The sequence below is a fragment of the Bemisia tabaci genome, chromosome 10, assembly GCF_918797505.1.
Source record: "Bemisia tabaci chromosome 10, PGI_BMITA_v3".
NCBI lineage: Eukaryota > Metazoa > Arthropoda > Insecta > Hemiptera > Aleyrodidae > Bemisia > Bemisia tabaci.
Genome location: NC_092802.1, coordinates 29,168,562 through 29,190,909, shown reverse-complemented (window position 1 = coordinate 29,190,909; position 22,348 = coordinate 29,168,562). Strand labels below are relative to the sequence as shown.

General features: G+C 38.7%; 2 protein-coding genes across 13 annotated transcripts in view; both read left to right on the top strand.

The window, feature by feature from the left end:
• Nucleotides 1-1,062: 1,062 nt before the first annotated feature.
• On the top strand, nt 1,063-12,387 carry LOC109032412 (UDP-glucosyltransferase 2). 2 transcript variants are annotated; one of them, XM_019044531.2, is made up of 7 exons: nt 1,063-1,372; nt 3,381-3,617; nt 5,732-5,993; nt 7,515-7,839; nt 9,220-9,445; nt 9,984-10,203; nt 11,962-12,387. In XM_019044531.2, the coding sequence occupies exons 1-7, from the start codon at nt 1,366-1,368 to the stop codon at nt 12,251-12,253; spliced, it is 1,569 nt and encodes a 522-aa protein (XP_018900076.2). In that variant the 5' UTR covers nt 1,063-1,365; the 3' UTR covers nt 12,254-12,387. The 2 variants fall into 2 exon arrangements, with proteins under 2 accessions (XP_018900076.2, XP_018900077.2); XM_019044532.2 differs by lacking the exon at nt 3,381-3,617.
• Nucleotides 12,388-13,414: 1,027 nt separating this feature from the next.
• The window catches only part of LOC109032402 (UDP-glucosyltransferase 2), a 38,862-nt gene continuing 29,928 nt past the window's right edge, over nt 13,415-22,348 (top strand). For 2 of the 11 annotated variants that reach the window (XM_072305474.1, XM_072305470.1), the window contains exons 1-3: nt 16,673-16,768; nt 20,029-20,308; nt 21,668-22,257. In XM_072305474.1, the coding sequence (XP_072161575.1) occupies nt 20,071-20,308; nt 21,668-22,257 (828 nt within the window). In that variant the 5' untranslated portion in view covers nt 16,673-16,768; nt 20,029-20,070. Of the gene's footprint in view, nt 13,773-15,613; nt 15,803-16,672; nt 16,769-20,028; nt 20,309-21,667; nt 22,258-22,348 lie in introns of those variants that run through there. The other 9 variants (XM_072305477.1, XM_019044506.2, XM_072305476.1 and 6 more) reach the window with 8 other exon arrangements.

Sequence of the window (22,348 nt, the reverse complement as noted above, 5' to 3'; positions counted from 1 at the left end):
AAACAGTGCGGTCGGCGCGGCGGTGGAAGTTAAAATTTTTAACCACATTTATGTTTGTTCTTTCATAATTATTTTGTTCGTTTTTTATAAGTGGAAGGCCTTGTCCAAACAGGGATTGGTTTACGGAACTGAACTCTTGTTTATTAGTGATGACAGGGCTTTCGCAAAAAATGTGCCCAACACGAGTGAACGCTTCCCATACTCCCTTCCCTAACCGGCACGTTCACTTGATGGTTTTAGATCGTATTCGACAGATCACTCAGGTGAGATTATATTGATATCGATTGTTTCAATATGTAACCGCAGCCTCAAAAGTCAATTTGGAAATCTGAGGTAACGGGTCTTATGTGGTCGAATTTTTATTTTCTCGAGTGCCAATTAATGGCAATGAAAAGTGAAATTGTCAGGAATTTTCTCATTTTCAGCTTTTCTGAATTAGGTAAATCCTAAAATGTTTGTCTTAGGTTATGTTCTATTGTTTTGAACCAAACGATACATCGAACCACTGTCGAATACGATCTATTGATGTTTCAAAACGCCTCCAAGGTTGCAATTTTTCATGAAAAATAAAATCTCGAAATTTCATGTGAAATGTTTCATGAAATTTCCGAAAAATATAAAAATAAATATATTTTTTGAGATTAAATGCATAATTAAATGAAAGGCGACTCGTTTTTTTCTTTTTTAGTGTTTTTTTGTGCTTGTTGCATACCCAGCCCCTGAAAATGTCTTTCATATGTTTCATATTTTTCACAATTTCGTGAAATTTCATGAAATATTTTACGGAAATTTTCATATTTCATATTTTTCATTTCACCCCGTGCAACCCTGAACGACTCGGATAAAAGCTGTAGAACGAAAAAGAGGGGGGGGGGGGGGGGGGGGCAGTCGTCGAACCGCTGTTTTGCGAACCCAGACTTCGGGCGCGCCCTGTGGAATCTCAAATTGGTATAGAAAGCCCGCGAAATTTGAAATAACACGTGGACCGCTGTTGCCAAGTCCTCCTCAATCACATCCCATCATGCGTCCATCTGCGTGACGACCACAGCTCAACAAGGCAGTCGAACTATCGGACTCTTACGGGTAGGACTGTAGGTGGAGCCTCGTAACACGCGTGCTGCAACTGTCGTCCTAGATAGGAGCGAAACTTGTTTTGTGTCCATTGCCGAATCTCCTAATACAATTCGGAATATTTTATTCACTCATGGAGATTACTGGGAAGAATCCTACGACGTTGGCAACACTGTTGGGTACTTACAAAGTCCTCTAGTCCTATCTACATGTGCATCGTACTACGACAAATTATACCCATCCGCGATTGGTTTGCCGGTTCACTGTGTTTCAGTTTCATCTGTCGCCGATTTAATGCGAGGTAATTTTTAATTTCACTCATTATCCACTCTAATGACAGAAAATGCCTGCTGTTTCCTAAAGGTTCTATCAAAATCACACAACGTATAAACTACCGTGTCAAGGAAAAACGCCGAATGAACCTTTGACAGTTGCCAAATTTCCTTTCATTAAATACGAATTTTCAGGGAAACTCATGGATATTTTACGTTCAATGTTGCGAAGACGTGTCTTCGTAATTGAATCTAAATAATCTGAAAATTTCAAGAGAAAATGTTTATAACTCTCCTCAAGAATAGAAATTCCATTGAAGGAAATTTGGCAACTCTCGAACGTTCGTACGGAGTTTTTTTTTTTTTTTTTTTTTTTTTTTTTTTTTTTTTTTTAGCACGGCAGTGAAAACATTCCGTTTCCATAAATGCGCCTAGCTGTAAAATAAAATTAAATGAATAACGAGAAATCTGCATCGTCGCAAACCATGAAACTCGTTTCTTCTGTTTCACAATCATCAAAATTTCTGATACCTTTTTTGCAACACGAAGCAGCGCGTATTGCATACCTCATCAAACGGAGGGGATGCATACATAGACGTTTTCTGTTGCCTAAAATAAATTTTGTAAAGTGTCAAAATAACGTATTCTTAATAATGTGTACATACTGTGAGGTATTCCATCGTTATTTATCTAAATTACTGATTCACCTACTGATGCACTTGTGGGGAAAAAATAATATTCAAATTAGGTAAGTCGATTTTAACGACGAAATTATAACATTAATTAGGTATGTACCTCGTCCGGTACGATTTCGATCCCTCAGATCGCAGGCCAAATTGCGAAACCACGTATCTTCATCGCGGTGTTTCAAAATTTCTCCTCCTATTTTTTTTTTTTTTTTTCGAAGAAAAACAAGACGCTTTTTATAGCTTACATCTGTACAAAATATTCTGCCGACGGAGAATAAAAATTATTGAAGTTTCCAAGAAATTAAGTTGTCCATTGTTCCGAAGAGAACTTAATGAAGTATGGCAGGAAATCATCCGCGACGGCACAAATGGAGCAGTGGCGTGGCGTTTGCGATATATCGATTGTTATGCCATTTAAACCTATGGAAAAGGATCGATAAACAGGGTGTTCGCAGCGAACACTTCAATAATCGATTCTTTACCATAGGTTTAAATGGCATAACAATCGATACATCGCAATGGTAAGTGGTTCTGCACTTTGGCTACCAACATTCGAGGTTTCTACAATCTCTGAAACTTTGCGTTTCAATTAAAAGCCTTAAAATTTTAAACCGCCAAACGTAAAGGTGTAATGTAAATTAATTGATAAATTGTAATGAATTTATTTAAATTAAATGATAATTTAAACGAAACCTTCAAGATGCACCGTGGGCAAAATGCAAATTGCTAATCGCTAAAACAATTCAGACTTTCTTCTGGAATGAGAATCTAGTTTATGGTTGAACATACACTTGTAAATGTCACAAGTTGCCTGGATTCAACTGTTATCCCGCATCACTCGGATCTCAGAGTTGATTAACCTGCACTGATTGTGAGCTCTGAAGTTGAGTTGAATAACCGCATCGGCGGATCTAGATACTTCGAAGGGGGGAGGGGAGGGGGTTTGTAGGGCTTCCCCCAAAAAGTTGTAGAAATTTTAAAGCATCTAACATCCAGTTGAGTCAATTTTGTCACGAATAATTGGACTGCATTTTGCAATTCGGAACTTAGATTTTTGGCTCATCTGTGAAAACACTTATGTGCGTTGGGAAACTAATGCTTTATACGTTGTTTCTGAGCAGCACTAGAATAGTTCCTAATTGCAAAATATAGTCCAATTACCAAGTACAGACGCTCTTTTACTTTCTCGCTCCCCTAGTTTCTTCATTTGGAGGGTCCATTCCTTCCATTTCTACCCTTCCTACCCTTTTTCTTCCTCCTTTTTTTAGGACGATCGGGAAGGGGGGAGGGGGCGATTAATCGTCTACATTCCATCTTTACTCATTGTAAAATTTAATTTCTGTTCTAGATATGAAGGTCACTATTTTATTGTCAGCTTTGTGCATGCTTCGAGGTTGCACCACGTATAACATTCTCGTATTTTTGCCAAATCCAATTTGGAGTCACTATGTCCAAGTCGAGCATATCATTCATTCTTTAGGACTGCGTGGTCACAACGTGACGGTTATGAGTCCGTATCCGACCAAAAATGGGACTGGAAACGTTCGACATTTCTTCCTAGCTCCAGAAACTAGCCCTGCTTACTGTAAGTGACGCACTGCTCTTGTGGAAAATGGAAGGGCACATTGATACTGCCCAATTAACAGCAATCACGATAAGTTGCGATGTGATCGGAAAATGTATCGCGATTTTATCGACGCCGAATTATCGCAATATTATCGAACAAAAAGTCGGAATAAATTTGGATGAAATTTTAATTTTATCGAACGTAATTTCATAGATATGAAATAGCGACAAGATCGAGGCAAATCGCTCAGATGTTGATGATCCTAGCGGTTTTATTGTAAAAAAATCGCAAATTAATGTCATGATATTGCGATTTTTCTGTAGGAAAATGCTACTTGGGTGATTTTAGGTAATTGTTACGGAGATTTGAGAGATATCTACTGGGATTTATAAGCTTGCTACGACACTTGAAATCGAGTACGCTTTTAAGGCTCTACTGATATTTCAATGTTGATCTTCTTTATTGAGGCTTTTGCTCCACATTTTTCTGCGATTGAGGCGTACTTTTAAACCAATCTAATTTTGATACTGTGCTAAAAGGCTGAAAGGCTATCTATTGGGAAATATCACAGAAATGCGGTGCCATTATTTCGTTCTTTGCTTTTACTTATTTTGCGGATCATAAGGTTATTTTCGGTTTTATTAGGCTTTGTCCACACGAGCGCAGTTCGCGGAACTTATTCCTCGAACTTGCTCAGTTCCCGGAACTTATTCCTCGAACTTGCTCAGTTCCCGGAACTTATTCCTTGAAACGGAAAGCATGCTGTCCACACGGGTTCGTCCGAACTGGAAACGGAACTTCAATAAAAACTATACAAGTATTGGCAATATAATAGAATATTATGACGCCCAAAAGTAACAAAAATAAATGTCAAGATCATATCGGACGGTGAATACTACCAAACCACGTATCTCGTTTGCGTGTTTAAAAATTCTACGTTCGATTTTATTTTTTGAGTAGACCAAATCCAATATCATTCCTGAATTTTTCACAGAATTTTTCCGCACGAGTGGAAAAATCACAGAACTTTCAAGACTGGACGTTAAGTAGTTTTTCATTAAAAAATACAAGTATGACAGGAAGTCGGCGACGTCGTGCAAACGAGATAGTGGTTTGGTAGTTTCACGTCGATATGTAAAGGACGTGAAAACATAAAACAAGCAAATTTACATCAAAAGGAACATATTTAGAAGGCTCGGAGCCAAGGGGGAAATTCCAGGTTTTTGGAGGAATAAGTTTCAGTCCAAGCAAAAAAACTTGTTCCGGGAACAAGTTCCTCGAACTGAGTTCCGCGAACCGCGTTCGTGTGGACAAGGCCTGGTTTCTTCATAATTCGGAACTGTTGAGAAAATGAGGAGTCCTCACCAGGGAAGCTCAGAGAAATTGGAAGTTGGAAAAAATGAGCAACTCTGAGCGGGCACGTGGCAGGGGAAGTGCGGTTTGAGGAGCTGAAGTCCTCCTCCCCCACCCGAGAGCGAAAAACGGGGGAAAGAAGGGGACAAAACAAAATAAAAAATAGGAAAAAAAGGAGGTGGAAGCTTATGAACCTGTTCTAGGTATTAAAAAAGTGTAACATCCGGTATCGGAAAATTTAAATTTAGAAGACAATACTGACTCGCTATGGAAGAACGTCGTATATACGAACATTCGAGAGTTGCCAAATTTTCCTTGATAGAACATGTATTTTTGACGACATCCATGCACATTTTCTTTGAAATTTTTAGATATTTAAGATCATACATTGCGTACAAAATTGTACGAAAATTTTGGAAAAAATTTTTCAAAGTTTTCTCTGTACATTCGGTTTTTATCGAAGGAAATTTGGCAACGTCTGAAGACTCATTCAGCGTTCTTCCTTAGCACGGCAGATTACACTCGGAAAAAAACACATTGGATCTAGAGTGCAGACTCTTGAAAACATTGACACGAAAAAAGGGCTCTTGATTCAATCAGATTTAAGCTTAAATCAAGAGGAAATCCGCTCAAATTAAGAGGCTTGGTTCTTGATTTAAGCTTAAATCTGATTGAATCAAGAGTATTTTTTACTGTCGATGTTTTTCTGAGTCTGGACTCCAGATCCGATGTGTTTTTTTTCCAGTGTAGGTACATTTTCTTTTCGGATTTTTTAATAGTTTTTGGAAACTTGATGGAGCGTTTCACGGAAGCCCCACATCCAATATTCAGACTCGGTGAGCGGAAACGACGCGCCGATCAGCAAGTACCGCAGCTTCTCCGATCGGCCCTCTTCCGTGATTTAATCAGCAACGACAACAAATTCGACCTGATTTTCACCGAGCTTTTCTTTGGATTCGAGGCTTTTGTCGCTCTTGGCAACATCTTTAATGCTCCTGTCGTCACTTACTCATCTTATGGTTATGATGGTGATATACTCAGGTATGATAAACTCATCGAAAAAAATAGAAGAGCTGAGCTATACTAGCTGCTACAGGTACTCTACTAGCTGCCACGCTAAGGAAAACCGCCGTATGAGCCATCAGGCGTTGCTAAATTTCCGTTGGTAAATCACGAATTTTCGGGAAAATTTGTCAATTTTATTCTTCCAATTTTTCAGGTAACTTTGCTCGCAATTTTACCTGAAGTTCTTGAACATTTCTCGGAAAAATAATAATACATACATATGAGTCGCTTTTACAGCGCTCTTTGGCGCTTTACGACGCCTAATCGCCACAAAGCTCGGTCTTCCCACAGGTCATCAAGGAGTTGACACTCCCTCATCTCACTCAACACCCCCTGTCGCCAACCTCTCACTGGGCGTCCCCTACGTCTAATACGTCTACGTCGTAAATAATAATAACTTTCTCAAAAAGTAAATATTTTACCGAAGGAAATTTGGCAACTCTCGAATGTTCATACGGCGTTCTTTCTTAGTACGGCAGTTCAGGAGCAAGTTTGAACTAGCGTATCGTACTAACCTAACTTCTTTGTTGAAATTTCTCTCTGTAGCATACCTGCTCTCGCAGTTGAGTTTGCATTAGGTTTTGCCCAGGATGCGATGCAGGACTGCGATGGTAGCTAACAACAAGTCATCATTTAGGGATCGCCAAACGCACTTTTGACGTATGTTCGTTCACTCAGCACATCATTGTTTTCGATGTTTGAATTCGATACTTAGTGTTAGCTTGTTAGTGCGGAGAAACTGGATTCTAAAATCTGGTCCTTTTTTAAAATCTCACGTCTCATATAGGTAGGGTCATAGTTTGTGGGCATGAATTTGGCCTGGCGATATACTTCAAAATTAATTAAGTGTGAAAAATGAAAATAAATTTCACGCATTTCTACTTCATTTTGCATTAAGTTGCCACTGTTTCCAGATCATTCGTAAAAATATCATCCATCTGCTTAAGAGGACTAATGGTACTTGTGTGGTTTTTAGCCAGAAACGATTGACTGTGCTTCCAAAATTGCATAAGTCTGTCCGTAGGTTCGACTTGCAAACATCACACTGAAAAAAAATTCTCTGCGTTTTTACCAAGGTCCGTTGGTACCTTTACCATCTCACTTTTTTTACCAATTATCGGTAATTTTACCAAGACAGACTGGTAAGCTTACCTAAAAACCGGTATTTTTACTGTTTTTTTTCAGGTAAGAATACCACTTTTATTGGTAATCAATTCCCGGTAACTTTGCCATTTTATCTCGGTAATTCTACCACAGTCGATAAAAAATATTGGCGTTTTTACCGGGGTCCAGTAAAATTACCAGTAAAATTACCTATAATATCGATAATTTTACTAAGATTTCTCGGTAAAATTACCAATTCCATAAATGGTAATTTTACCAAGAAAAAAATGGGATCAAATAGAACCCTGAATTCTTGGTAATTTTACCCTTTTCTTAGTAAATACACCGAGATTTTTTTTTCAGTGCATAAGGTAAATGCACCTATATTTTCAGGTACTCCGGCGCTGCAAATGCAATCTCATACCTGTCCATAAAGTATCTCCCTTATGGAGGGCCGATGAGCCTAATGCAAAGGCTAGAAAACACTCTACTCCACATAGCCACAGTGCTGTACACGGAGTACTGGTACTTACCACATCACGACGCTTTACTGGCCGAGTATATTCCCGGACCTCTTCCTCGCATCACGGATATGCTTGGGAACGTCTCTTTATTTTTTCTCACAGCCAACACTGCCTTGGATGGGGCTAAAGTGTACCCTCCAAGCGTCATCGAAATATCCGGAATACACCTCAAAGAACCGGGGCCATTGGACGAGGTGAGTGTCGTCACCTCATGAGATATCGATGGCCTAAGTGCGAAAGCACGTAGCTCCATTGCGGCGTTTCAAATTTCCGGACTCCAAATTTCCAACCTATATTTTACTTTCCCGAAGAGAAACAAGCCAAATTTTCAGCTTCAAATTGATCCAGAATTTTCTGGTCATTATAGAGAGGAAAGATGGAGGAGGTTGAAATTACGTTTACAAGCTTTCCAAAGAAACAATAAAGAATACTTGAATATTGTGATGATTATCAAAATTAGTCTGGGTCATATTTACAAAATCTGAATAGAGTGGGTTTATCTACGTACATAGGGATCTGTCAAAAGCCGCAAGAATCATAGAAATGGGCCCGGTGAAATGGTAGAGGGAACTGTGATGCAAAACGAAAATTTAGGAGCTCCGCGATATTATAGTAGAAATGGCGAAAGAAAACAAGCAAAAAATCTGAATTAGGGTATATATCTCAAGTGCGAGCACGTTTACGTATGACTCCTCAAGTGTTAGTGCCAAAAATCAGGTTTACCTACCTACTTGACCTATAAAAGTTTTCTCTTGTGCATGATAACGAATAAAATATGGTTACTTTAAACTAAGGATTGCCGTGAGTGTGCGAATATGACCGTCGCATGTGTACTCGTGGAGTATTTAGGTATGGCTTTCAAGCCGGTTATGTCAATGCATCAGTGAAGTATAACTCTATAAAGATAGCCCAGATTCAGTTTCGATAGCACCTTTGAATTTAAGCAAAAACTATCTTTAAAACGACTGTCTTAAGATTGTATACCCGTTATTTTGAAGGCGATTTTGCGCCCTTGTCAGAGAAAGCTTGGGCTTGGGTGGAGTTTCCGATAACTTTTCGAACACCATCGTCGTGGAATTGCATACCGATGATTTTGAAGGCGATTTTGCGCCCTTGTCACTCATCAGAGAAAGCTCGGGATTGGGGGTTAGAGTTTTGAAACCCCTCATGAGATTGAACGATAACTTTTAGAACATCAGCGTTGTAGAATTGCATACCGATGATTTTGAAGGCAATTTTTGCGAATTTACAAAAGGAGCACCAATGAAGTTCATGAATTAAAGACTTATACTTTCGAGGGCAATTTTTGATCACTCACTAGAATATAGAATCTGCTGACCTATGTTGACGACGATATAATCAACTGGCTGTGAGGAAAAAAGAAATGATTAATTGAATAAATGCACTAAATAATCTCAATCCTAACATGATTGAAACTGAAAAATGAATTTTTTTTTTTTAACTTTTTTACGAGGTAGATTTTTTTGTGTTATCCCGGGTTAATTTTCCAATAAAATTATTCACCTTTCTAACTACCTAATTGTCTCATATTATCTCATTACTTTTTTTCGCAGGATTTGAAAACAATAATGGACACAGCCAAAAATGGAGTAATTTTCTTTTGTTTCGGGTCCATACTGAAAGCCAGCGATTTTCGGAGAGAGGCGATCCACGCATTTTTATCAGTATTTGAGGAGTTGGACCAAACCATACTGTGGAAAGCAGACTTGAACGCTTCCGAATGGAACATCCCGAAAAATGTTCACATAAAGGATTGGTTTCCTCAAACTAGTGTTTTAGGTAATGCTCATTTCAAAATTTACTTCGGCATCCTATCACTGTACAGGGAAACTGAGAAATGATTGAGGAAAAATCACGGACAATCCTCAGTTTTCATCCATTATTTTATTATTATACTTATGAGAAAAATGAAAGACACCAAAATGAGAGCAAGAAATAGAGGCGAATTGAGTTATTCTAAAATATTGCGATCATAAAATTGGAAGGAAAATGGAGAATAATAAAAAGAGGAAAGAAAAAAAAACAAAAAAGAATTAAAAGCTGATAAAATGACTTGCAGAACAGAAAAATAAATCATATTATGAAATAAAAAAGAGAGACAAACACTGTCAAAATACATCGTCATCGTTACTTAACGCGACCTCGGATCTTTCCATGTAACGCAGCCATAGCCCCCCCTTCTTATGGTAGTATTTTATGAACCACCATCTTAGTGGTAAGCATTCTTATGCATCGTTATGAAATTCTTCAAATTTGTATCGGCCTTACACTATAATCATTTTTTAGGGCAACATTCTAAATTATTGTTTTTTTACAGCCCACCCTAACTGTGTCCTATTTCTTACGCATGGAGGTGTGTCAAGCATGATGGAGGCGATCAAACATGCTGTTCCCGTCGTTGGAATCCCCTTCTATGGAGACCAAATCGTTAATCTTGCCAATGCTGAGTATTTTGGCTATGGTCTGAGGGTGACTTACAAAAATCTAAGCCAGCAATCACTGCGTTGGGCAATGACTACAGTTTTAGGAGATTCTAGGTAAGTTCGGAATAGTCGACGAGACAAGATAGGAACCAGCAAGCATTTCAAGACATGTTCTCTCATGACAAGCTCATGCGAAACACATTTATTGTGTAAAATGATAGTATTCTGTTTTCATATCGAAGATCAGTAGAGTCAATTGACTTTTAGATCAAGTCAACTGAGACTCCAACTTAATGTTGGAAGCAATTACAATAATTAAGAGTTCGTTAGAGTCCAATGAATTTAGATGCATGCAGTCTTTGACTCGAAAGTGGTGTTGATAAATTGAATCGAGCAAATCTTCAATATGGGAATAGATATTATTATTGTTTTTAGCAGTGTTGGGCACATTGAAATTTTCCAACCAGTTTTTGCAACCAGTAAATGATATTAAAGTTTATTGAGATGTTCATACCAACTCAAAATTCTCACTCGCAAAAAATAGTTTCCCGCACTTTGGACTTTGAATTTGACACGTTTTAATGAATATGTCGTGTTCTATGTGGAATTTTATTAAGAGTGTATGTATTGCGATGCTTGGTTTTTTATTTTGTCGCTTGGTGCAATTGCTGTATTTTCATGAAAACGATTGAGTTCTAATGATTAGTGCTTGATAAGGGTTCACAATGCGTGTCATAATCTCGAGCTTTAAGGGTTGCAACTCCTAATTCAACTTAGATAAAATAATAACGACCCGTCCAATTCCAAAAGCTAAAAAGTTTCTACATGTGATGTGGGGGCAAAAAATCAAAACGCCTTCATTGTTTGTGCAGGCAACACGGCTAGCCATAAAGTGGTAATAGTTGTATCAAGGCATTGAAGGCGCTTCATGCATGTGCGCTCTGAATGTCACGTTTGACGCCGGGTGCATCAAACGCGCGGCGCCGCGCCGCACAATGAATCGAGTCGATGAGAGAGGTTGGACACGAAATTTTTAACCAAAACTGCAATTTTTAATGTTTATTTCGGTAAATTTTAAATTTCAAGGGGTGCTTTTAGCAGAAAATTTTACGAGGAAACTAATGGAACCACTTTTAGAACCTCAAAGTTTTGTACAAACGGAGTCATAAGCGTTTAAAGTTTCCACATCTTGTCCGACCTCTCCTACTGACTCGATCCACTGTGCGCCGGTATAGAATTCGAGCTTTAACAGCGAAGTAGATGGGTGACATCTTATAAGTGGAAAAAAAAATTGTGCGTGACAGAAAACGGACAATTTGATGCGATAATTTTAACCATGGAAAAATGTACGAAAAGAAAAACTAAATCAGTGAAAATGTTCTTATAATTGACGAGAAATTGTAAGAAATTCTCGAGTTCTACGGAAGAGAAAAAAGTGCATACATCTGAGGTGAATGCTTGAATGCTTGAATGCTGAGACTTGAGTCATCAGAATTTATTCGTTCATAAAATGACTTTTACTCGGTGCAATGGTCAATTCAAACGGTCTTAATGATCCTTTGTTCTTATCAATTACTACACAATGATTTAAAGGAAGGTAAATTTCAGAACAATGGAGGAAAGTTTAGGGGTCATCTCTACCAATAACGTGGGTTGCGCTTCAGAGGATTGCCAGTTCTGAGTGTTTATTACAAGGCGAATTCCAAGCTACCAAATGAAGATGTTGAGACTGCTAAAATACGCAAGGAACTACGAATTTAAAGCAAAATACCTTTAATTTTTAATTTTTAGAACTTGTTTCCATTATCGCCCAAAATACTAAGTATAATTTCTTTAACTTTGCTAAGAATTAAAAGAGTTTAAACTTTACAGGTTCAAGGAAAACATCAGGAAAGCTTCGAATATCTTCACCGACAAACCCATGTCATCACTAGAAACGGCTTTGTACTGGATAGAATATGTAGCACGCCATAAAGGCGCACATCATTTGAAACCTTTGGCAGCGAAAATGCCCTGGTATCAACTTCTCTTATTGGACGTAATTGTTGTGTACTTAGGAGCTTTTATTATAATCCTTAGTTTTGTAGTAAAAATCGTCTCGTACCTAGTCAAAAAGTATGTCTTCAAAACTGAAAACTTTAAGAAAAAGATTAAATCGAATTAACTCATCAGATGAAAAAGAAAACTCTCAATTATTTCACCCTGGCATAACTATATTCAAATGTGAAAACGAAAATCATGTCTTATAGTTAATTTTTCATTACATTTATTGAGGCTTATCGCCGAAATTTGAACGCATGCATTCTCATTCTCACCTTCAAAATTCTCTACATTAGCGTGTTCTTCGTTTAAAGTAAAGTCCAAAACTCGTATGCATAGAGTTGATTTTCAATGAAATCTTCTCAAAATTTCAAAAAAATGAGCTAAGCGATTTCCATCATGCAATTGCAATAAATGTCGTACTTTTTTGTTTAGATGCATTCAATGGTTATCAGTTACCAGGGGGTACGCCCCCTGGCCGATACGCGGTCCAACCCCGAGACGAAAAGGCCCTCTTGCCCCCCCCCCCCACACACACACACACCCCCACACTCACAGTGAATCGACTCAATCAGAGAGGTCGGATATGACATTTTTTACTAAATCTGCAAATTTTTATGTTTATTTCGTCACATTTTAAATTTTAAGGGGTGCTTTCAGAAGAAAATTTCACGAGGAAACCAATGGAACAAATATTAAAACTTCAAAAATTTGTATAGACGGAGTTATAAGCTTTTAAAGTTTCCAAATTTTGTCCAACTTCTCCTATATCGACTCGGTCCACTATGCGCCGTGAGTGAAGCTACGTCGTTAGAATGGGCTCACTTAGGGACTTTTACCTGTCGACAGCAGCAAGAAATCATGAAAATCGGCCCAGCAGAATGGAGCACGAACTGCGACAAAAAATAAAAATTTAGGGGTTCAGAGAGCTCATAGTTTTGATGATATAATGTCTACATTAACACTTTACAGCTACAAAATATTGAAGTAGACGATCATTAAATAAATTCGTCGATTGAGTTAGAAGGGTGCCAAATTGCCTCTTATAAAACACGAATTATTCGGAAAACTTGTGAATTTTTCCCTCGTTTTTTCAGGGAACTACAGTTGTGAATTTTTCTATTGGACCTGAAACTTTCGAAAAAAATGTCTATAATTCTCACATGGCGTTTTTCTTCAGCACGGCGAACGGTTACGTAAGTTAGCACTAATAAATCGGAGATTATTTTCTCAGTATTTTAGCTCTCTGGCAACACAGCGTTGTGGACCGGCTCGTATCTTACCCGCCTTTTCATTTATCAATTACCTGGTAAATATTATTCAGTCTTACTTCGCGTCGCGGCTACCTTTAATCAGTTTCCAGTGTCTGCTTTCTCCTTAAATTCAAATAATTAAAATTACTCGGTCACAAAGCTGATTTTTATCTTTTTTATCATAATAGAACTAAAGACAATTTTTTTCGCTGTGGTTGCTCCCTGCATGTGTAGTAGAACCTGCGTAGGTTGTTTCAGTTCGCTTGTGTTGCGAAACCAGGTCAAGTGAATCAGCTGTGCTATGGGAGGAATTGTGAGTCTTCATGTTCTTTCTCCTACTTTGTTGAGACTCAAAGGATTTTAACATTTCTACGGATAACGTTGAGCGAGGTTCGTTAATTTTTATGATTTAAAAAATCAAATAAAAAGAATGAATAAAATAAAAAAATTGAATTTAAAAAATCTAAATATATTTTAAGGAGATCATTTATTTTTTAAAAAAAATACAAATAAGGATACATTTTAAAAAATGAATGAAACAACAGAAATTATGGAAATAAAACAACTCAGACTCAATATATGCAAAACTCTTGATATAAGGAGAAGTGCTGAAGAAAATGCACCGGAATGAATGCATGTATTCAAGTGTTTTATATAGGTCTAGGCACTTGACTTATCAGATAAACGAAGAGCAAATTCTCGTTTCGATGTTCGAGAAAACATCGCCACTTATGGTAAAACATGTTATCTCATTTTTGTGTCCTACTTACGCCTTAAATACCACATACACATACGTTGTTTCCAAAATGAGCCAGAAATAGTACAGTTCCTCTTGGCAAAATGTAGTCCAATTTATCGAGTGCAAATAACAGTTTTAAATTGTCCTCCTGGGGATTTTTTCTTCGTCGCTGGGAGCCATATATACCATGCCCAAAGAGAAGGATGTATGAAAATGTATTATATATATCAAGTCCCTTCCCGAAAAGCGTTAAAATGCGGAAAACGGTTTTTCGCAAGGTATGCACTCTACTACAGGTATGGATAAAGGGGTGCCGAAGTGGCAGCGCTGAGAATCTAGGCTATCGAGTGACGTCGCAAGTCGTACCGTCTTTGCCGCGCAGTTCAAAGTGAGGTTCTGGCAGATCTGGTAGCTTCAATGAGCTATCAGAAGAATTTGAAAATTTGATCAAACTCAAAACAACGAAAAACTTAACTAAGAATACGAAAAAATAGCACGATATTGACGAGACCCACCCTCAGAACAGAAAATAAACAAGTTTTCAATATGGCGTCGCTGTCGTCCCATTGGACGCTGTCAAATCTACGCGTTTCGACGATTTTCTAAATTCCATTTGTTCATACTAGTAGTAGAGTGTACCTTGGGTTTTTCGTAGGTCGGACCTGGGAGAAAAAATACCGAGTATCGTCAAAAATAGTTTTAACCATGTCTGCACCTGTAAAAATCCGAAGTAAATTTTAAAAACCGGGTTTTTAAGACGACTTTTACACTTTCGACATCGAGGAGTTGATAAAAACTCGATAACCGAATTTCCAACGGGTGCCTCAACTCCTCATTCTGTTTATGGGCGGAACCGGGACATTTTTATGGAAGGGAGCGGAGGAGGTCACCAAAAACGTGGAGGAGGGGCAGGCGGACATTACAAATATCCCATTAGGGAGAATGGGTTGGATTCTATTAGCTTCAAAGAGGAGGGGGGGGGGGGAGTGAATCAGCCTGACGTCAGGCTCTGTTTCATAAACTACCCTGAGTCAGACTGATTCAGGCTGATGTCGATATGTCAGCCTGAATCAGTTAGACTCAGGGTAGTTTATGAAACAGCCTGACGTCAGGCTGACTCACTTTTATCGGGGCTAGTCGAGGGATCTCCCTAGGCTCAGGGGGGATATCCAGAGGTCCCCCTTGGAAAATTTTGAAAAAATTCTGAAAAGACGTCTGAAAAGCAAGTTTGAGCTGCTCTCTTCGAAAAAATGATCGAATTAAAATTTCAGGGGTGAAAAATATTTCACAAACTTATTAAAAAAACTCCTTCATACTTCTTGCGAGGGGCTTAGTAGATATTTTTCTTTTTTTTGGGGGGGGGGGGCCGGCCCCCGACTCCTTTCTAGTTCCGCCCATAATTCTGCTGCATCAACTAACTAATTCTTTAAAAGTGCGTGTAACGGATACTCCATACAGTCCTTAAATATTGAGATGTAAAATTGTTTTGAAGAAAAATGTCTACACATCAAGGTAAATTTAAGTGTTTGTTCACGTGATTAATAATTTGTGCGTGACGTGAGAGGCTATTTCAGCCTCCTGAGTGATTCAATTTGAATAGGAGCACATTATTATCATGCCAAAGATGAAGTGGAACCAAAACTGCGCCACTTTACCGCCCTCATTCAGTGATCAGAGTCAGGTAAGCTTTGTTTTTCCATAATTCATCCGTTTCAAGTTAAAACTAGTTCTCACTAACTTGCCTCAGAAAAATTCCGATAAAACTAAAAAGTTTTTAGGTTTTTACCGTAGCCCAACTGTCAAGACCAGTTTCGAATCATTGCTGTACAAAAACCGGTAAGCGTTAAGTTTTCGGGGTTTAACTATAACATGCTGTCGACATGAGTTTTGACTAAAATTTGCCGTAAAAACTCGAAAAAAACCCATTATTTTTCTTGATGGGTCTTATCGGCTGCAGGCGACGAAACATCTTGATCGTACACCATTTATTCTTGTTTCAACGCTTTTTGGGTTTGGACAATTAACATGAACAAACCATCTCACTGATTGTGAACTATCGAGATTCTGATCAATTCGAAGCCCTTAAAAATTCGTATCAAATCGGCGATTTAATTAAAAAAAAAAAAAAATAAATACCTAAATAAATAAAAAAATGATTGCCAAGATAGAGAGAAGTTCTCTGAATAATTGATCGAATAGATAGCGCAATATCAATGAAATAAAAGAGGGATTATAATAGGAAATAAAGGAAAAGATAAATATATCATGGTCCGTCAAATTAAAATTTCGCGGTTATATTTGAAAAAGGCGGGCGGGCTTTTTGTGTTTAGGTCATGTGACCTACTGGTGCTGCGCTCTTATGGACAGTTGCCGTACCCAAAATCAAAACACGCCCCAGGCCCAGGACAACAACAACAAACGCAGTGATAAGATAACAGCGCACATTTGTTTACTTTTTTGTTACCTCGCTTTCTACCTCATTTATTACTGTTTTATTTCTCAAATTTAGTTTTCGTTATTCTTTATTTCCTTTCAAATATTTCCATTTCAGTTTTTTGTTACCTCATTTACTTGATCTACTGTGATGATAATCTTACTGACGACTACTCGGAAATGGACATCTAGAAAGAACAGATCCTTACCAAAGGTAATCAAAAATACATCAATAATTGACACCGTTTAATATATTTGGTCATTAAAATACGTCCACTCTGATACGGACAAGTTGGATCACATTCTAGCATTCAAATAGATAGATAATATTTGCCAGCAAACAGGAAAGTGTTAGGGTATGACAGTTGTTAGCTTGCTCTCACACAGTCAATTTAACAGATGTACATGTTTCCATCTTTTTTATTTTTATCAATTAAATTTTATTCGTAATTCATAGTGAAATTCCTTGTCAGTTCGTGGTCCAATGTTTGCGAACTAATTTGTGATGGAATTCAGGCGATCATCGTAGACACCTCTACGTATATTCGGTACGTCTCCGAGCAGTTTTCATCCGTATCATTTATCTGCAATTTCATCAATAAACAAATACCTCTTAATTTTCCAAGGCAACATATTCCAATTGGGGGGGCTTGAAAGACAAGGTGCTTAAGTGCAGTTTTTGCTGTTTCAAGATATACATGTTCAAAGTTTCAAAATTACATCGAGCCTTTCGGTGAAAAGGAAGTTTAAACTCACTTGTTGATGCATTAAAGTTAGATTTTAGTTGTGAATTTTTCACACAAGAGACTTTCAAACTCGTTTTAGTTGGATTTATGAATATCTCAATTGTTTCAAAAACTACACTTATGCGCCTTGTCCTCTAAGCCTTTTAAGTAGATATTTACACTTGGACATTTACACTGTTCTGAAGCATTCATTTCCAAAGTCGTTTGGTTACGCATCATGTCAACCGCAGGTAGCGGAATAATTTCTTTTGAAGTAACTTAGCTGTGGTTGATAGTTCATAAGCAGATGCAGTCCAACATGGAACATTTAAGAAGGAAATTTCCATAGCCTTTACCGATAAAATGAATCAACAATATATTTATTTTTGTCGTTGAAAGTTTCCATGATTTGCCCTTAGTTTTCCTAAAAAAGAAGTCACTATTTCTCTTTTTTCAATCTGATTAGGTACATACTGAAACCGCCTTATTTTTATGGAGCAACTACGTATGAATGCAATGAATGACTTATTTTGGTATCACAAGCGGAAAAAATGTAAGGTGCCACGGTGTTTCGATGGCTAGGTCTGGATACAACTATTTGTGTCCTCAGGATGTCCGTGTTGCAGACGAAAAAATTGCAGGCGCTCTGGCTTTCTGAGCAGTGGGGAGGCGAGAATGATCGATTATCGATATTTCCGCATTCGAAGCTACAGTAAAGAATCGATTATTGAGGTGCTCGCTGCGAACACCCTGTTTATCGACCATTTTCTTCATGTTTAAATGACAGATCAATCGATACATCGCAAAGCACGCCACGCCACTGTTACTGAGGCAGATCGTATGACCGCGACCACTGGCTCCAAGACTTGCCTACAAACAATGCATTTAAAACCGCGTTTGCTATTAAATCCTCAAAATTCAGTTGAGTCGTATATAGCACCATTATAGCGTTGGAAAATGCGGAAATGTCATCGGCGTAGTAATTTGTTGGATTGATCTCCGTGGATCCGCGATTATTTTGTGGAGTTATTTTTGGTAGAAAATTTTCACCATTTGTCAACACTGCCTCGATGAAACTCGGCTCTTTTGAAATTCGAGGATTTAGGAAACCCGATTGTAAACGCAACGTAGAAAACGTTTGAGAACCAACATCCGCAGCCGTATGTTGTGCTTGTGAAAACCGAAACGCCTGCAATTTTTTGGTCTGCAACACGCACATCCCGATTATAATTGTATCCAAACCTAGCCGTTGAAAAAGCCGGAGCGCTTTAAATTGTTTTCGTTTTGTAATAACAGAATGTGCCACTCAGTGCATTTATACGTCGTTGCTGCATAAAGACTGGGCGGTTTGAGTCGAGGATTCAATCGCTTCTGACAGTATTGAATCGGTATGGAATCGAGTATTCAATCGATGACAAGTTTTCTTTAATTTGAAGTTATCCTGACTTTTCAGATATTTTCAAAATTAAAATCCCCGACTTTTCCTCGACCTCCTGTCGTTTTTTGGCTGATTTTTGATATAATTTCTAATCACAAAAAATTTTGAGCGCGAAGAGCAAATTGCTGAAATTCCATCGGTCGTGATTTGCTGTACTGACATCCGCATTACCCTCGTGAAAAGGACATCTCGAGAACACGAAAAGTTGCATCCAGACGTAGCCATTGAAAAAGCCGAAGCGTCCCACATTTTTTCTTCTTGCGATAATGAAATGTGTCACTCAGTGCACTCGTACCCATGTCCTCGTTGCACGAAAACAGGGCGCTTTGAGTATTTAATTAAATTGAAAAAAATAAAAATAAAATATATGAATAAATTAAAAGAGGAAAAAGTCACCAAATACTACCGAAATCTCAGCCAGTGACATGACCATTATATCAGGCTGAATAAAAACTAAAGGACGGGTCAGTTGCGCTAGTTTCAGAATCGTGTTTTAACGCTTGATTCTTGTAGTTAAGCTGAAAATAATAATATCTAACCCACAACTTTCTACGTTTAATATTAACCTAGATATCGCCCCTTGAAAAGTCGGGTTTTTGACATCATCCACCGCGGTAGTGACATCCTTGGTTTCTTCCACCTTAGTTTCATCAGTCAGGAAGACACATATTTACACTAGTTACTTAACGTGTAATTAGGATGAAATCCGACAGCCGAACAGTGCGATCGGCTTGAACCGCATATTAGCGCCTACAAGACTGCGTGAATACTTCTCGCATTGCACTCAAAGCAGTGCAGTCGGTCAGTTGGCGTAAAACCTGCGTAAAACGCATATGTATAAGTGCCTACAAGACTTCGAGTTCAGTCGGTGTGACGTACATTTGCACTGGTTGTTCAACGTGAAACTCGGATGATAGCGAGGTGGAAGAAACCAAGGGTGTCACTACCGCGGTGGATGACATCAAAACCCGACTTTTCAAAGGGCGATATCTAAGTTATCGTAATATTAAACGTAGAAAGTTGCGATTTGGATGATTTTATTATTTTTAGCTAATCTACAAGAATCCAGCATCGAAACAGAATTCTGTGACTAGCGGAATTGACCCATTTTCTGAAAGCAGTTATTTTTGCCTCCTTGCGATTTTCATTTTTATCGACTGATAACAAGGTCACTAGCGGGAAAGTGATAGTTTTTTATTCATTAATTAATTTTGCTACATGTTTCCCACCGTTAGTTCTCAGTATGTACTTTATTTTGATATGTTTAGTGACTAATTATTATTTTTTACTCCGATCGGTCGATTTGCATAGTAACTTGTAGCACTACGCGATCATCCTCCCATCGGTCGAGTCATGCAGTTTTCAATCGTGTTGACAGTTGTTTGCATTGCGATTGGGGGCTCGGCCCACAACATCCTCGTGTTTTTGCCCAACGTGTATCGGAGTCACTACGCTCAAGTGGAGCCCATCTTCCATGCCCTCGCAGGTCGCGGTCATAATCTCACCATTGTGAGCCCTTTTCCGCCCAAAAATGAGACTCCTAATATCCGGCATTTCCATCTGGCACTGGAGAGCTTCGAGCAACTTATGCGTGAGTACAATCAACGGAGGAAATTCCGGCGTTTCTAATTTGTTTCCAGGGTGTCTACAAGTCCGGAATTTCCGGAAAGTCCACTGGGAAAAATAAACAAATTGGATCTAGAGTCCAGACTCTTAAAAACATTGACACGAAAAAATACTCTTGATTCAAACAGATTTTAGCTTAAATCAAGAACCAAGCCTCTTAATTTGAGCGGATTTCCTTTTGATTTAAGCTTTAATCTGCTTGAATCAAGAGTATTTTTTCTTGTCAATGTTTTCAAGAGTTTGGACTCCAGATCCAATGTGTTTTTTTTCCCTGTGATCCGGAAATAGTACTGATTTTTTAAGGGCGGTCCGGAAGTACTGAAAAAGTGCGGAAATTCCGCAAAAAGGTCCGGAATTTTTTAAAAATTTTCGTCATTTTTTTCGCAATTCCAAATTTTTGAAATTTTTCTAATTTCTTCAAATGAAGGTACTGAAAAAGTACTGAATTTTTCTGTTGGAGGAGGTACTGTAATCCTTGAGAATGTACTGAAAAAGTATTTATTTTTGACCAGCCTGCTTTAGTAGACACCCTACCAGTGGCGTGGCGTGAATGATCGATTATCGATACTTCCTCATTTATAGAGCTATGGTAAAATATCGATTATTAAGGTTTTCGCTGCAAACACCCTGTTTATCGATCCTTTTCCATAGGTTTAAGTGGCAGATCAATCGATACATCGCAAAGCACGCCACGCCACTGGTTTCAACCAAAAGGATCGCTCGCCACTCTCAATGTATCTTCCATGTCAATCGCTGTGCCTATCAATTTCAATAATCAGCCCTCTGAGAAGCTGTAGGGTCGATAAATTCACCGTAATTTTTTCAGCCGGCCCAAACTGGGTGGAGCTGTTCCTGAACAAACCACCCGAGGTCATAAATTTTGCCTGAACACTATTTGGACAGAGTTTAACAGAAAGGAACCAAGCCACATCAGCTATTGCCAAGTTTAATTGGGCAATTAAATTTGTTACGAGAGAACGTTTGTTCGGATTTCTTTGAAAATTTTAAGGAATTTGCTTGGTACCATGGTAACTTTTCACTGAAATTTGCACGAAAATCCGCACAACCGTTTTCATGTAACAAATTAAATTGCTCAATTAAATTTGGCAATAGCTGATGTGGCTTGGTTCCTTTCTGTTTAACGCGGTCCATTTTATGTTCTCTTGACTATCTGGCACATCTTCAACTGTCAGGGAATTTCACTAAAATTCATCAGAAAGAATAGGGAAATGTCAGGGAATTTCATCTTCAAGACTAGGTGGCAACCCTGAATCAACCCTCTAAGAAGCTTCAGGGTCGCTAATTTTCCCCGTATTTTTTTCAGCCGGCGCAAACTGGGTGGAGCTGTTCCAGAACAAACCACCCAAGGTCATCACTGTAAACGTTTGGAAGATGCTTGCCGACCACAACATGCCAAAACTCCTCAAATCCTCCGTCTTCAAAGACCTATGCAACGGCGACAACAAATTTGACCTCATCTTCACGGAGTTGTTCTTCGGGCAGGAGCCTCTGGTTGTCCTCGGACACATCTTCAACGCCCCCGTCGTTACTTACGCCTCTTACGGATACGAAACGGAGCCCCTCCGTAGCGCCGGCGCCATGAATGCCCTTGCGTATCTACCCTGGAAGGACTCTCCTTACGCGAGCGTGTACCCTTTGAGTCTCTTCGAAAGGCTGGATAACGCGCTGATCCATTTCACAGCGTTGCTCTTCAACGAATATTGCTATTTTCCTGCACACGACGAACTGCTGGCCAAGCATCTTCCTGGACCATTGCCCCGCATTTCGGATATGATAAGGAATGTTTCGCTCTTCTTCATCACCGCTAATACCGCGGTGGATGGTGCCAAACTCTACCCACCGCACGTGATTGAGATTTCTGGGGCCCACATCAAAGAACAGCCTTTGGACAAGGTAATTAAGATTCATCGTGACCAGAGGCGGATCCAGCAATTTTGCAACACCGGATTTCCTCCATTTAAACCTATGTTAATTAATCGATTCT

Excerpts from the sequence above, each read along its gene's own strand:
- LOC109032412 (XM_019044531.2), top strand. Across the intron at positions 5,994-7,514 it reads TATGATGGTGATATACTCAG|GTACTCCGGCGCTGCAAATG; the intron begins GTATGATAAACT and ends CTATATTTTCAG. Across the intron at positions 7,840-9,219 it reads AACCGGGGCCATTGGACGAG|GATTTGAAAACAATAATGGA; the intron begins GTGAGTGTCGTC and ends TTTTTTTCGCAG.